General features: G+C 40.9%; 1 protein-coding gene across 2 annotated transcripts in view; it reads right to left on the reverse strand.

Moving 5' to 3' along the window:
• Positions 1–10,783: 10,783 nt before the first annotated feature.
• The window catches only part of MOCOS (molybdenum cofactor sulfurase), a 218,864-nt gene continuing 212,725 nt past the window's right edge, over positions 10,784–16,922 (reverse strand). For both annotated transcript variants that reach the window (XM_065667756.1, XM_065667755.1), the window contains one exon: positions 10,784–14,374. In XM_065667756.1, the coding sequence (XP_065523828.1) occupies positions 14,228–14,374 (147 nt within the window). In that variant the 3' untranslated portion in view covers positions 10,784–14,227. The remainder of the gene's footprint in view (positions 14,375–16,922) is intronic.

Below are 16,922 nucleotides of genomic sequence, written 5' to 3' on the forward strand. Positions count from 1 at the left end.
AAAGCCCTCAGAGCCAGATCTGTAGTGGGATGGGTTCTAGACCATGTGGATTTTATAGCTCTTAGCCAAGATCTTTAACTACTAAGACTTCAGCTCTGAGTAACCTACCCTCTGAAACAGGTTACTCAGTGGAGAATAGGGCTGTGACGTGCCCTACCGCACAGCCTAGCACACTCTCCTGGGGGCTTGCTAGCATCTCTCGCCAGCTTTAGCATCCCACTCACCTCCAAGAGGAGCTGCAAGCTGACTAAGCTGCGAGGGACAGCCCTGGAGACTCTGACAAGGCTCTATACCTGGATGGAAACGACAGAAGCCAGCAAATAAGAGCTACAGGTGAAACAGCAGGTTACGGAGCAATTGCTTCAACCAGGAGCTAAGGATCAGAAACGGATCCAAGCCACAAGGCATTGGAGCTGCCTTTGAAAAACCAAAGAAAGATGGTACTGCTGTGTTGCGGCAAAACCTCACAGGCACGTTGCAGTCCCTGGGTAAGACACACCTTGCGGTGGGAGTCGCAGAGTAGTGCATGTGGCTCAGTTTCTTGATAAAACCCATGGGATTGCCAATCCTGCAGCAGCATGTGCAGGATGGAGCGGACGGAAGGTGACTGTGGTGGGCAGACAAGACTGTGTCCAGGCTGCAAGGCCAAGGGAAATCAGGTCTTCTGCTCTTGAGGTGAAAGCAAGCTGCCCTGTTTGTGTGCAATCCAGTCGAGGCTGCCGTGCCACTCACCCTTGTCAAACATGCAAAGTGACTCTCAGCTACTTTCTCTTGCACAAGAGCGCGTTAGGTAAGCACCAGCATAGAGCATGGTGATGCAATTATTTGTCTAGGCACGGTGCTAGGCACAAGGTCATTGACACTGTTTGTTAAAATGCCTCAATTTCAGACCTTAGCTTCTGCCTCAAGCACAGATGCTTCAAAGAGATTATGAGGAGAGTGAGTGCCACTCTCATTTCACTGGATGGAAAGTAATACCTCCTTCCAGCTTCAGGCACAGCAGGGTAAAACAGTAAACAGAGATTCACATTAATTTCCATTACACTTGGTAGGGAGGACTTATTATAATTAAGCAAACATCTCTGTTCTGCTTCTTTTGAAATCAAAAGGAGTTTTGCCATTTATAGAAATGAAACAGAAAAATGTTCGCTGTGCTTTTGTCTTTTCATGGGCACACTGGTATCAGAAAAGTCGTGTCCCGGTGGAAGTCAGTGAGATGCTACCGGCTTACAACAAGGGTAAGCACGACCGATCGTGAGCTGTCATCCCTCAGGCTAATTATGAGCTCATCAGTTCAGGGATTCTTCTGAGTTCACTTCTAGGGATCTGCCCAAACCGTAATATTTAGCATTGCGATGGCGTACCTCAGGACCTATGTTTAACTTCGGAATTACCACTCCTTTGGGCTGGGAAGCTGGTGACAATTAGGTGAGTCCTCTCCGGTTCAGTGCTGGCCTGATATGTTACCCACCCTGCTGAGCCCTATTGTTTAATCATACCTCACTCCTCCTAATGAGACTCATTTATCTTTCTTTCAAATTTTATACTATTTCCTGCTTCACTGAGATTTATGATGAAAGAAAGAGAAATGATGCTAATTGATCCCCTTCAGGTGACATTATCTCTTGCAAGAGCATCAATCAGTGGTGGCAAACATCTGTCTGACAAGAATTTTCTTCTTGATATTCCAGCTTGGAAATTTTAAGAGCAGCTAAAGCTCTGCTGATAAAGGATGAGCAATCCACAGCCTTCATCAGAGAAATTACAAGTACAGGGAACACAGTAATAGAAATCTCTCAGATCTCTGTCAGCTTGGTGGTGATTATAAGCTCTACTTGACCAGACCAGCAAAACCTTTTCATCAAGAGCTGCCCTTTGCACATTAACCTACATGTGTATAAGCCTCTGAACACAATGTCTGCAGTAGCCTGCGTACATGGCTGTGTCAGCCTGTATCAGCCCACAGGTGACAGTAGTTTCCAAGTCCAGGTATTTATTGAAAAAGCAAGAAAGGGGGAATTTCCTTGGTCCTTGGCCCACTTCAGTTGCTTGGCAGATAGAAAACACAGGGAGAAAACCAGTGGAACTGACTGACTATGCCATCCAGGCTTGTACAGAAGCAGAACAACCATTTAATCAAAGTGGTCATTGCTGCTTTCTGTCCCAGACAGAAAATGATCCCGACTGTCACATAGTCAACTGTGAATTTTAAAGGGCACTTTGCCCTAGGTGCAGGCCTTGAGGCACTGAGCTGTCCTTATCAGCCTCCCAGGGACACCCACTATCCTTGCCCACCCCAGGGATCTGGCTGAGCTCCTTCTGTGCCCCCCATCCTGCCCTCCCTTACTCTGCAATGGAGCAGGTGTGAGCAGTGCTAGAATTAGGGATCCTTCATCACCTCTTGGGAGTTGTACAGGTAAATTTGGCACCGGCCTAGGGCTAAGGGACTGATCTGATAACTTCTCAAGGACTCTCCTCCCTCTGTTTTGCTATCCTTCTCTAATGTACTCACATTCATCTTTGAGATCAATTGCATTTCACTGCAAATAGTGAATTCTTGGGAATCTTCCAAGACATCTGCTGGAATAGTCCAGCTATGAGCAGCTCCTCTGTAGTTCAGCTAGCTAACATGCATATGAGGATATCATATCAAACAAAAGTCCATAAAGGGAAGAAATGTTGACTGACTTGCTTTTAGAACCTTTGTCTCATTATAAAAGACTTGGATGCAAGGATACCCTACCATATTTTCACTTTCACAAAGTTCAGCTCTTACGCTAGCAAAATTAGCCTATACCTTGCCATGCTTCACAACAGAAAATGGAAACAAAAAAGCTGGAAATTATTTTGAGCTTTCCGGTCTCAGCAGACAAAGATTTTTTGCTGTACAACTTCTTTCCAATAAAACTATCCTGCTGATTCTGATTCTTCATCCCCTTGGGATTCATGTAGGTTATTCATCACCTGAGCACAGAGATTTCAGAATAATACTGAGGGAGGATTTTCTGCTCCCATGCGATTATGGTTTTTAAACTGGGACAAAGCAGCATGCCAGGTACCAGGGAGAGAAATATGAGGCTGCTCAATGGCTCAACCCTTATTTCATTCCCATGATTGTCTGAAAATCTCATTTACCTATTTCTGTCTCATTCATGCTTTTTTCATTGTATATGCTGCAGAGGAAACACGAAGACAGTCATCAATAGCTGTCAATTTACTTTTGCTTGTTGGCAAAGAAAAAGCTGATTAACTGCTTTCGGATGCAGTTGATTTAGTAAATGAGGAAGTGGTACATCTTTGTCTAAAACTTCGGAGGTACTCGGGTTGCACACATATTTGGTTGTTGGACTGTTCATTCAACCCAGTTTTTGTTGAGTGTTCAGCTCATACTTCTAGAAAACCAAATTTATTAAGTATCCAAACCTGGGCATGCAGAAGTGGAAATGCTTTGGTCACACAACAGTTTTCTGAATATTAGGAAGATCTGTTTAAACCGTAGTGAGAGAAGCAAATATGATTACCTCCAGCCTTCTAGAGGAGAAAGGAGTTCACCCAGCAGAAAGGAGCTTAATTCTGCTGCTGACTTCCCTCAGATCAAGACTTCAACCACATTCCAGCTTTGCAAAGAATGTATTAAATAGGCCCCTCATCCCGAAAACTAGAAAAACAAACTTCTCCTTGGTTGAGTCAAAAAGGGACTCAGCCGGTAAGTCGTTGGTAATAAATTTACCTACTGAACTCACTGTAAGGTTTCATTTAAAACTAAATTCAGAGCCAGTCTTTGAGGACCAAAAGTGGATGTACCACAGCCAAGTCTCCAAACTGATGAATCTCGTCCTGGAATAATGTAGCGTTTTGACCCAGCTTGCCAGAGAAATGGTATGTGCATGAACTGCATGACCTTTCTCACTTACTCACTACAAGAGCAAAACGTCATTCAGCCCTGTAGCTCAGGGGGCAATGTGTTGGGTTCTCTGGCTTAAATCTTTCAGCATTCAGCAAAAGATATTTGAAGTTACTCATCATACTTCTCACTGGAGAGGAAGGTTTGAGGATTGCAGCTCATAATGTATGAGGAGAGACTGAGGGAGCAGCTTTCTTCAGCTTGGAGAAGAGAAAGCTAAGGACAGGGAGTATAATTACCTATGAGTGGGAGGTAGAGAGTCTTCTCAAAGGTGCACAGTAAAAGGATAAGAAGCAATAGTCAGAAGCTGAATTTCTGAGAGGATCTAAGGAAAGATTTCTTCTTTCCTGTGGAAAAACACAGGAAGAGGTTGCCCAGAAATACTTGAAACTTGACTGATATTGAGAAGTTTGGAGTCTCTCTCTCTGGAGACATTCAAAACCTACCTGGACATGTTCCTGTGTAACCTGCTCTAGTTGGCCCTGCCTTGGCAGGGATGTTGGACTAGATGATCTCCAGAGGTCCCTTTCAACCCTAATGATTCTGTGAGTAACCTGATCTAGCCCTGAAGCTTGGAGCTGCATTTTGAACGATGTTCCCGGGGGAACCTTCAGAATTCCCTTCAAACAGTTTGACAACTTGATAACCAAAAGGCTAACCAGAAATTAGCATTAATAGCACTAAGAACAAAATTTCACATGAAGGAATTCACTCAAAGCCCATTGTACTGTTTTTTTAAATCATATTAAGTTGCTATTGCATTGCAGTGTACTTTTTGGCTGAGAAAACAACTCATCAGAATGAAAAGGAATTCTGTTTTATTTGGATGACATTGGTGTTCATGCAGCATTATTTTTAGATAGAAACGAAAAATGACTGAAAGTTGGAGGGGAGAGCTCACTTTTAAGGCAGCATTTCCCAATTCTCAAGTCCATTCATGAATTTGTAGCTGTATTTCCAGTTGGATTTCTGGGCTTCAGGGCTCCTATTTCCCAAAGGGCAGCAGGGAGTCACGGTCTCTTATTGTACTGACAAGCCCCTTAAGAGGTTTTATCTCCTCAGCCATTCATGATCACACGTCCTCTTTCTGACAGCTGCAGTTATTATTTCCACAGAAAATCCAGGTTAAGAAAGGCTGAATGTATATCAAAATAAAACCAGCATCAGGAGGCAAAAAATCGTGTTTCTGAACCAGTAATTCTTGCTGCAGCTGGAAAGCTTTTCAGCTTTTTGCTGCAAGATTAAGGTCAGAAGTTTCCTCTGCCTGAGAAAAAGTGTGTCCCTTTGTGGGGCCTTCCCCTCCCAGTTCTGCATCCAGATACGATTTTAAGGTCCATGAGTTTTAGGTTTACTTTGTCATGTAACTACTTTTATTAATGGCTTTATCACCATGTCCTTATTCAGCGTGAGCCTCTTTTTCAAGAATAAGCTAACAGCATGATTTCAGCGATCCAGCAGTTAGTGGGCTGCAATGACAAGAGCTGGTAGGATGCACTAGGGTATGGAGCTTCACATGCCTAGAAATTTCTTTTATTTATATTAATGCACTCTAGATGGCTTAGATAATCCTATTTAGTTTCATTATTCACTTTTATTTTTATTGCAATATTCTTTCTAAACTGAATTTCAAAGGGGCTTTTGCCTGTGGAGAATACTGTAGGCAGCAAGAGTATTCCACTGTTTCATGGCACTTGCTATCTGATGCTACTTTGCCTCTCAGTGTACCTGCTCCTTGTGGTATAAAGTGCGTTAGCAGAGATTTCAGTAAAATAACAATACGTACTTAAGAAAATGTCCTCATATGGGCAATTTCAGAGAGATACGTGTGCATATGTTTAGGGAATTGTCTTCCAGCAAGCATTACTCTCCACACAGACTGTGGTGCCTGGCTGTGTGCCTTGCCTCTCATTGCTGATCATTGGATTTTCTTCTCTTTGATGATAGTCATGGCCATTTTTCCAGATGACTGGCCCTATAATATCGGTATGTGGCTAACTGGTAGTCTTTCAGCTCAGAAAGATGTGTCTTGTTTAGGCATTTTCAAAGTGAAATTCCTTTTACAAAATGGGAATTTTTATTTTTTTTTTATTTTAATATTTTACCCACCAGTATTTTTGGGCTGATGGACGAAATTAGAAGAAATACAACAGGATAGAATGACCCTACCAATCCAAATGTTGAAGCAGAACATTTATAACTGCAGATAAATATGCTAATTGCAATACCTGCTAATCTCATTTAGATCATATATAACTTTTTAAATATATGATTACTTAGCTTCTTAAATACATGATTGCTTGTTTGTGCTGGTTTTGCTCTTAGAAAAAAGGGTCTTTAGGAATCCACTTGCATTTTCCCTAATGTTTCATGCATGCCTCTGATACCCACAGCTCTCAATCTTGCTTGAGTAACTTAACCAATTGTTTCAGGTTACTCACCCAATGAAAAGCCAGATTCTCTCTTCCTTGACGTGCTCTGCACTTTGCACGTAAATAGCCTCAAATTGCCATGCCCTGCCAGTGGGAAAGTCCTGTGAGACTGAATGAATACCAAGTGCTTCCAGGATCTCCGGCTGGAGACCGGTAACGAGTGGTGTCCCTCAGGGATCGGTGTTGGGACCGGTCTTGTTCAACATCTTTGTCAGTGACATGGACAGTGGGATTGAGTGCGCCCTCAGCAAGTTTGCCGATGACACCAAGCTGTGTGGTCCGGTTGATACACTGGAGGGAAGGGATGCCATCCAGAGGGACCTTGACACGCTTGTGAGGTGGGCTGATGCCAACCTTATGAAGTTCAACCACGACAAGTGCAAGGTCCTACACCTGGGTCGGAGCAATCCCAGGCACAGCTACAGGTTGGGCAGAGAAGAGATTCAGAGCAGCCCTGCAGAGAAGGACTTGGGGGTGCTGGTCGATGAGAAAATGAACATGAGCCGGCTTCAGTGTGTGCTCGCAGCCCAGAAAGCCAACCGTATCCTGGGCTGCATCAAAAGGAGCGTGACCAGCAGGTCAAAGGAGGTGATCCTGCCCCTTTACTCTGCTCTTGAGAGACCTCACCTGGAGTATTGTGTGCAGTTCTGGTGTCCTCAACATAAAAAGGACATGGAACTGCTGGAACAAGTCCAGAGGAGGGCCATGAGCATGATCAGGGGACTGGAGCACCTCCCGTATGAAGACAGGCTGAGGAAGTTGGGGCTTTTCAGCCTGGAGAAGAGAAGGCTGCGTGGAGACCTCATAGCAGCCTTCCAGTATCTGAAGGGGGCCTATAGGGTTGCTGGGGAGGGACTCTTCATCAGGGACTGTAGTGACAGGACAAGGGGTAATGGGTTAAAACTTAAACAGGGGAAGTTTAGATTGGATATAAGGAGGAAATTCTTTCCTGTTAGGGTGGTGAGGCACTGGAATGGGTTGCCCAGGGGGGTTGTGAGTGCTCCATCCCTGGCAGTGTTCAAGGCCAGGTTGGATGGAGCCTTGAGTGGGATGGTTTAGTGAGAGGTGTCCCTGTCCATGGCAGGGGGGTTGGAACAAGATGATCTTGAGGTTCTTTCCAACCCCAACTTTTCTATGATTCTATGATTGATTCTATGATGCCAGCACAAGACATCATAAAATAGCATGAGAACTTGTCAAAGTACTTTTCTTACATGAAACCACACACAAGTAGTTCACAAAAAGTCCTCCAAGCTTAGCAAGTCAAATTAGCAATGTTTATTGCCTTTTAATTGTTCTAAGAGTCTCTGACTACAATATGCAGCTCTGGGGCTGCAGCACAGGCAGTTTTCAGACAGGATCCCTGGGATGATTTTGAGTGGGGCAGAGTGGAGCCAGGTCACACCGTTCCTGGGGAGGGACACAGCTCCTCAGTCCCTGGAGCTGCTCAGAGTTGAGCGAGCAAATCTGTTGTAAACTGCTTCTTGGTGCATGGTGAAAGAGAGAGGGCACAAAGCTGCATTACAAAACTTAATCCTGCACTTCTAAATGTCTGAAGAACTGTCCTGTTCGCAGGGACAGCAGCTGTTTGGTTGTGAGGGGTGCTGCTGTAGGTCTGATACAAAACCAGGGTGCCACATCCTGTGCTCCCTCAGAAAATCTGTGCATGCTTTTTTCTGAGTATTTTCCAAGACTAAAATAAAATAATTGACTGTTTCGACTTTTTGTGCTTGAACATTTATATGTATACGTATAGGGGTAAATGCAAACTTTCCTAGACAATGAGTGTTTGCAAGCTGTGTCCACCTCCTGTAGCTTAGGTCATTTTGTCTAATTGACTAGATGTTACTGAAGAACACAGCTTTTTACAAGTACTGGCTGACAGATAAAGCAACTCAGACAAGAACCTTCTCTTTTCAGGTGTATTAGATCAGTACATCGAACTCTGGATAGCGAGTCAAACACAGAAATCTTACATTTTGTTTCTTAAAACAGAACAAACATTTGACATAAGACATTCAATTTCATTTCAGTATTGAAATGTTTGCTGGAAAAATCTTTTTTAAATATGGCAGTAAATACAAATATCCAAGTATAAGCAACAGTTGAAAGCATTTGGCTAAACCAGTAAAATTACAAATATCTAATACATGACTCACTGGGAATCACATCCATGAATGATGAATACCTCAGAGGCTCTTCTCCATTTGCAGAAGTGCATAAATGGGTTCAGCAGTGCAGGGCCTTCTATAGCCTTCTAGTTTTGTTTTGCTTTGGGAAATAATAATTCACATACTTTTCAACAGCTTTACCTGATCCATCTATTAGAAGTATCAGAAAACAACAGACTGGACATTGGCCCATGGCTGGCTTTTCAAACACAGCCCTTTCAGCAACCAGAACCTGATTTCACTTTTGGACTGAGGTATCATCTCTTTATTAACAATTCTGGCCAGAGTACTTTAATCCAGATGGGAAACTTACCTCTGAAAAACAGCAAGCATGAGGGGGACTTAAAGATGGAATATACTGGTTACCTAGGAGAAGCTGATATTGCTGTCCGTGCTTGCAGTGTGTTAGTGAGTTTTGGTTGCAGGTTAGGAATAGATCAGCTCACAGAAGAAACTGGGGTTAACGGAGAAATGCACATAGTTACAGCTATGCATAAGCCACGCAAGGCAAAGAGGCTCTTCATTTGAGATCAATGTCGTTTCAAATTTGACATGGAACTGCTATGGCAAATCAAATTCCCTCATTTCTCTCATTTCATCTTGGTGGATATTTGAGAACCCACTCCGCAATTTTTAGTGGCAAATGCTACAACACACATTTTGTTGTTTGTCCCTTTCCCCATCATGCCTTTGCCATGATCTGCTCCCCAACAGCACAATTCTTGAACCTCACCCATCAGGGTGATTCCACAGCACCATCAGAAAAATGACTAACTTGTTTTGTGACACATATTTCTGGGACTATTACACAGAGGTTTCTGGTGCACCTCTGCACATGGCAGTGATGCTCAAGGATGCCCCATGTCAAACCTGCTAAACATCAGTCCCTGTCTGCAGTCCTAAGTGAGTCACTTTGCTCCTTATGTAGGGCACCTGCCTATTTTCTTTTCCACTGGAAGGGACCCACAACTGCCTTCACACTGAGTGAGTGTCTAAGTAAGCTAGTTGACAAGAAAGGGAGGGAAGAGTGGCCCTTTAAATAGCACCTTGCTTAAGAGGCACCTCTCTTGATGACATACTCTGAGTTCTCTGAATAAGATTTATGGGCCTGAGGATACCTACATCCTCTCTTTCCTAAAAAAAATTACAAACTGGGTGGCAAAGGCATGCATACCACTATTTTCTTCTAAACTTTGACTGTAGGAGATGCTGCTATGCTTTCCCTTACACATTTTTTCCTTATCACTCTGACCTTGCGGCTGATGTAACGAGCAAGAAGGCAGAAGCTTAGGTTCATTGTAATTTCTGCTTTTTGAAGACTCTAACTCATGTTTCACTTAATGGCTTTTTCCAGAACAGGCTTGGAGCATTGTACTATATCTTTGCTGAAGTTCCACCTTGTACTTAAATGCTGGTGGCCAGAGGAAGCAGACGCAACTCTGTAACCCAGTATCTCACATGCCCAGCGGAGAGGTGGAGCTTCTGCCTTGTCCTCCCTTCTGTGGGGGCTCTGTCTATGTTTTGTCCAAGTAGTTGCTTCATGACTTATATATGAGTTATATAATATATATATGAGTTATATAATCAGAGAGATAGGGATGTACCCACATCTTTCACCTCCATAGGAGTTACCTACCTGTTGGGTTACAGAGTCATGCTCTTCTTCTCCGCCCAGACTCAATGAATCCAAGTCAGCGTGAATGAGTAGCTTAGAGTCACGTGTGGATCCTGCCTCAATGTGCCCATGTCCCTCTCTCTCTGGCCCAGTGAATCACAGATCATTTCCATGTAAACCTCACAAGAAGGGAGGGACAAGCCTTCCCTGTGATTTCCACACACAGCCCTATTAAGTCCCTAGTGTTACCAACTGACGGATGGGTTAGGTGGTACAGAAAGATGGTGTTGGATCCCTACAGCCAAAGAAGAGGGAAAAGAGCCTTCTTTTGTCCATCACTCTTTGAGAGAGCTCCAACCTTTGGATAATAGAGACGGCTCCAACAGGACTTCCTCTGGATACCTTTTAAAGGAAACCAGTGATTATTAGTGCACATTGTGCAGGCCCTGATCAGAGTGTGCAACCTATTGGCATGCTGACTAGACAGACAGAGGCCATCAGCATAATACATGGAGATCACCTCACGTGTAAATCCCAGCAGAGATGAGACATCATTTCAGTCCTGAGCCACATACTCACCCCATGAGCCTGGTAATGACTCCAAGCAGAACTTAGCATCTGATGAGTTCAGAGATCAAGAATGCAACCACCAACAGTAGGCATGTCAAGCACAATATATATTTTATTGGTTTCATGTACAAGAAAGTTAAAAACCAGATTGAAGAAGAAATGCAGCATAACCTCTACAATTTCTGAACAATAATCATGCATGTTATGCAGTTCTCCTTTTTGATTAGTGTATAATTTTGACAGAAGGATGACCTAAAATTTTGACTATATTTTGATGGATGTCATTGAAAACATATAAATCATAAATTGTATCTGAAATATCTTAGTCGTATCAGAGAACACAGTTCAGAGGCTTCACCAAAAAAATGCTGATTTCTGGTTTGTGATTTCAGCCTCCTGGCTATTATTAGAGCTTGTCATAATCACCATTCTTGCCTTGAAATCTGAGAAGGAGTTAACTCTCATGGAAAATGGAATGTGTCTGAATAATTAATTGTAAGGAAATATGGACTTAGTTCTCAAATGTATAGAGGACTTTCTACTTACAGCACTCTGGAAATACTGTATTAAGTACATTTCTTGTCAATGTAAGGTAAGCATATGTCTGCAATTAGTCCAAAGAATTAATTTTGCAGTAATGGGAGAACTTAGATGAAGGACCACATATTCATATGCAGTGGTCCTTTTTCTGTATACTCTGATTGAGAAGTCACCCCTTGTAGAACATTATAATCTTGAACTGTAATATATACAGTGTTTTGAAGTGTTTATGCCATTTTTGCTCCTGTAATACCCTGGTTTGCATTCTGCTAAGTTTTGTCTTTTTTTCAATCTTTCTTACATTATGAGATGTTCTTTGTACACATTTACAGTGCATGTCATTTAAAAGTGACTTCCTACTTCAAGATTCTCCATAGAGTATTGGCACTGAGAAGAATTTGTCGTTACTGAGGGGAAGACATATCAATAGTGGCAGAAACATTCCACTTACTAGAAGGGAAATATCCTTTGTTGAGGTGAAAGATTCCTTATGTCTATTTCATCAGTATGAAGTGTTGTGACATTTCCTATCACTGTAGCACAAGGATGAGCCTTCTGGGAAATGCACAGAATATACTAATGAACATGTTCATACATCAAGAAAATCTTTTTTCCCCCCTGTAAAATGACAAAACTATTCTTGATCTAATATTACTAACCCATAGCAGAGGGAAAGTGTAATTGCCTGTAAATAATAGGTCAAAATGACCAAGCATGACATTTTTAAAGTTCAAATCCTCTCATCCTTCGTTATCATACATTGCATTAAAGCTATTCACAAACAGTATTTGTCAAGCCGCTGTGTACCAAAGTGACTTATTTTGTAGTAAATCCAATAACAAGTGAAAGAGAGCTTGTTGAGCTTTGCTTTCAATTTCCTTTTCTAACTTCTGTGCCATTTTAAACAAATGACATACTGGTGAGGTGAAGAGGACAGAGCAAAGCACCAGAGAGCACCTGAAGGTCAGCATGCAGCAGGTCTCTTTGTATTAAATTTGCCGGAGCTGTGCTGGCTTTCTATCCAATAAAACAATGCTCTGCATAACAGAAAGGCAGAGTAAAACAGTTGAGAGATTTAGATACCAGGAAACTGTTTTTGAAGGTTCCAAAAAGCCTGCTGATTACAACGTTAGATAATTGACTATTAGATAAAATTCTGCTTTTCAAAGCAGACATCAAGGAGCAGTGCTTGGGCTCTGAAGTGGAAGGTACAACTCTCAAAACTGATCCTCAGTTTACATACATATGAAACACCTCTTTCTTTCCATGTATTATGGCAGGTTGTAAGAAACAGATAATGTCTCTTCTCATTTCCATTACAAAGCTCTGCTGTGAGACTAGTAAGAGTCTGTTCCAGCTAAAGTAAGTAAACCAGTTCTTCAAAAGAAAGCAAGCAAGCAAGCAAGAAGAAACCGGGGAAAAAAAAGAAAGAAAGAAAGATAGAAAATAGACTATCTTTGAATTCTGACTCACACACTGGGCTATGCGCTTCCCTTTTCCCATTGTACCCCACTCTGTGGTAGTTGCTTCCCTTTCAGAACAACTCTTTGACCGATTCTTTCACAAAGCTGCCTGCTCCCCTCCAGGGATATACTCAAACAACTCAGGGATTGCTTCAGCCAGAAGCACTTTCACACAGTTTGAGCCAAAATTGCCCCAAGGAAGACCTAAATCACACTGGATGAGAATTCTGACAGTGCTTTTAATGAGGTCAAAATTTCACTTTCCAAATGGCAATAGAAAAGCTAATCTAGGAGAACTTCCTTTTCCAAAAGGACTTCCTGAAAGCATGAAATCTCCCTGTGGCTGGCTGGACACATGTGGGGGGTCATAAAACACCTGGCCTTAATGCGTTCGGTCTTGTGTTACGTTGACTTTCCATGTGTTTTTTTACTGTGTGCCTTGCTTTATTTATTTTTTATTTCTCACATTAATTCATATTTCAGACAAAGTGCTACTTTCAGGTATCTGTTCTCAGAAATCAAAAAGCATGAGTCACGGTTAGAAGAATAAAGAACTGAAAAGCCTCCTAAGAAGGACATTATCAAATGCACAAGAATAAGGAAAAAAGAGTACCTTGAGCTCTTCAGGATGGAGAAGGAACTTTCCTTCTATCTATCCAAAGTTTCAAGAGCTCCATTAAGTGGGCACTAGATACCACCGAGGATAAGCAAAGCTTAGATAGAAAACATGATTGCTTTAGTTGAAACAGCTCTAATTAGAAAAAAATGTGTCAACGTCCACAAATATATAAGGAAACAGTGGGTGAACTCATCACATGAAATAAATCAGATGGAAAAGTACCAAATGGGAATGAGAGAAAAGTTGAGAATGAATTCATGAAATATTTTCTCAGAGTGAAACTAGTGTTCTGCAAATGGCTTACCAAATCTTCCTTGTGCCTTTCTGGCATCCTCACACACCACTTCTGAAGAGGTAGACATGGATTTCCCAAGAAATTTTCCCTCTTCTCTGGTGCTTTCAGCCTTGTCTACACAACACCATCAGTTTCATTTTTGGTAAGTTGAATGGACTGAATTGGTAAGTGGTTACTTTCATGCTGCTCTCCCACTGTTCCCATCCCACCCACACAGTTTCTAAAATATGTCTTGCGTCCTCTCTTCTAACTGTGGTTTTAACTAAGCAACTTAAGGAAGTAGTGCATTGCTGTGTTTACTTTCCTTCATTGAGATGTGGGTTTCTGACAATGATGTTGCGATTGCTTTGGGAGTCATCCACCAGTAAAACTTGATCAAACTTGTTGCATCCTGAAGCAATTGAGCAAAATAGACTTATGGCTGCTGTAACCTAATCACAAGCATAAACATGTAGGTGAGCTGTAATTATCAAGGTTTCTGCCATCTGATAACATTTACAGCAAACAGAAAATTAAAAGACTTAAATCAGAACCAAGAAAGTAGAAGCATTTTTTTTTTTTAGTAACTGACTCCTGACTTTTCCCTGCACTTGCATGGAGATCTCATCTCCAGCACAGAATCTATCCTGAACATTTTTCTTCACTGGATGTTGGGGGCTGAATTTCCATATTCTCTTTCAGCACTGGAAGCACTTGAGACCCAACAGATAACATATCTGGAAGGGATGAATGCAAGGGCTGGTTCATCAGGTATATGCCAAAGTTTGTCTGAAAAAAACAAAGTATTTATTAAGACACAACTCATGCTAAAGTAATCAGGCCTATAGAGGATCCCACAACCCAGATATGTTTAGAAAAACAATACTGCTTTAAGAATGAGGAGATATGAACTATCTCCATGTAATTAAGAACATTTTTAACTGATTAACTATAATAGACCAGTAAACAAAAGTTAATCCCATGTTATTCAAGAAGTGAGTAGATAAATAATGTAGTATTTCATCATGAGTTCCATAGTATCATGTATGTAATTTACACTCCCTCACAGTCTTGTCATTTAACGACTGTTCTGGCTTCTTGACAAGTACAATTAATGCATTACCACCAATAAGATCTAGGCAACATGAGAATGCATGTATGTTCAAACAGTGAGAAAAAGTCTTGCATCTTTTATCATGAATTATTCACTTTGCTAACAGAACTTTGTTCTGTCTAGACTTTGTGAATTTCCCTTCATTTTTTTATTAACATTTCAGTATATTTTACAGAAAATATTCAGAAAGTTTGTTTTATTAGGTCTACCAGTTGTTATCTTTCATTACCTATGGAGCCATCCTATGTAAATATTAAAAATACTTAGATATGTGTCTTCATGATACTGAATATTAAAGAAAAAAGGAACAAAATAACCACTTCACCCAGTGGCCATACAACCTGATCAGTGTGTTCGCACTTTTACGTGTGATCTTGATCTTAAGCACGTTGAATATTACAGTTGTAGCTGTGAACAGCTGGGTGCGACCTGGAAAGGTCACAGTAAGAGAGTGGTGTGGTTTTGTGGTTTTGTTTTCCAACAGCGGAGAGTTTAGAAGTGCACAAGAGACAGACTCACAATCCTATGATAATATTTTCCAAATGATTAGATAATAGTTAAAGAAATATGTAAAGTAAGAAATAAAGGAATGCTGAAGACCACGTCAGATTGGTAATTGATATGTAGACTTCAGAATGCCTTTGTTCTTCAAACTGAGGACCTGGGAAACCCAATACTAATTTTCTTGTCTTTTTTTACAGGTTTCGATAAAAGGTATTTTGTTTTGGTAGGCTACAGCCAAAATGTACCAGCCACTCTAAAGCATAAAGTAAATAAATAAACAGATGAAATTTATTAAAAACAAAACTTTATTCTCCTTCTCCATTAAAAAGAAAACCAAGCAGAACTTTTTTGGCTACTACTACTATTACTTCATCTCCCCAGCATTTCACATATATGTGGTAAGAGTTGCTCCTGATCAGGCTTATCCTATTAATGACACATTTTTGATACCTGTCACCATAATGGTGTCAACAGTGGTGGACACAGGGTAGATCCTTATGATCAGCATTGTAGAGTTTAATGCTGAGTATTTAATGACTGCAGGACAGTAAGATCCCAATCCTTTAGTATAGTGACTGTGTTGGGTCAACTATTATGCCCCATTCCTGGAAGTGTTCAAGGCCAGACTGGTTGGGGCTTGGAGCAACCTGCTCTAGTGGAAAGTGTCCTTGCGCATCGCAGGGGCATTGGAACTGCATGATCTTTAATGTCCCTTCCAACCCAAACCATTCCAGGATTCTATGATTCTGTGATGATGAAATGGTAAGTTAGTAACTGTTTTGTTTAAATTATGAAACTACACAGTATTATATTTCCATTCTTGCTTTTCTCTTGTTTCTTGTCAAGCTGTGTTTTCTTTATTGGTATAAATGGTGTGTTTTTCAGCCTTGTGATTAGTAACTTGGATTTACTTCCTATCCCCTAGTGCAAAAAGGACAGTTGTCATAAATTTGTTGTTTTATAAAATCAGACAAGTGTAAAACAAATATTGTAAAATTAATATTAGTCCATGCTGCACCACACTTTACACAGGGAGGAATTCTATAACTCATCCATGTAAATGAACTTATTTGACACATGAGAAGTTTATATTTATTGTATTGACATCTTGATTTATCTTAAAATGAGACTAAAATACATCTGGGCAATTTGTTCACTGCAGAGAATTTGATTTACCAATTTTTCTATTGATGTGAATTATTTAGCAATTTTTTTTATATTCTTATTTCTTTGTAAATCAACTTAAACCATTTAGAATTATTTAAGAAAAAACGTGTGAACACATTTTATCTTCAGAAGTTCTCATACACTATTTAATATTGGTCCTTAGCGTTTCCATGCTCTGATTTGGCATCTGAAGTCTCCTAGTGTTTTTTTCAGTGCTGAGACTGGGTGATGCCTAAGGAGTTTTCAAGGTGATGGTATATTGATGGTATACATATTTTAGTACTAAGACCTGCTTGGAATTGCTGACCTTTTTCTTTTCTGAATGTTCTTAAGACCAAAATTTAGCTTGCGATTAATAGAATTGGATTTAATATCGTTTATGTGAATTTCCTTGGGTTTTTTAATAATTACAAATATTGACTCAGCAAGTACTGATAATAGCAACAGCCCTGCAGCAACCACAAAAGATGTGCATCCTGCCATTTCAGCTCTGTTTCAAGAGAAAGATAGAAATTTGCCCTTCTCACATTTCACTGATGAAAAATGAAGCTT

The sequence above is a fragment of the Lathamus discolor genome, chromosome 2 (assembly GCF_037157495.1).
Source record: "Lathamus discolor isolate bLatDis1 chromosome 2, bLatDis1.hap1, whole genome shotgun sequence".
Taxonomy (NCBI): domain Eukaryota; kingdom Metazoa; phylum Chordata; class Aves; order Psittaciformes; family Psittacidae; genus Lathamus; species Lathamus discolor.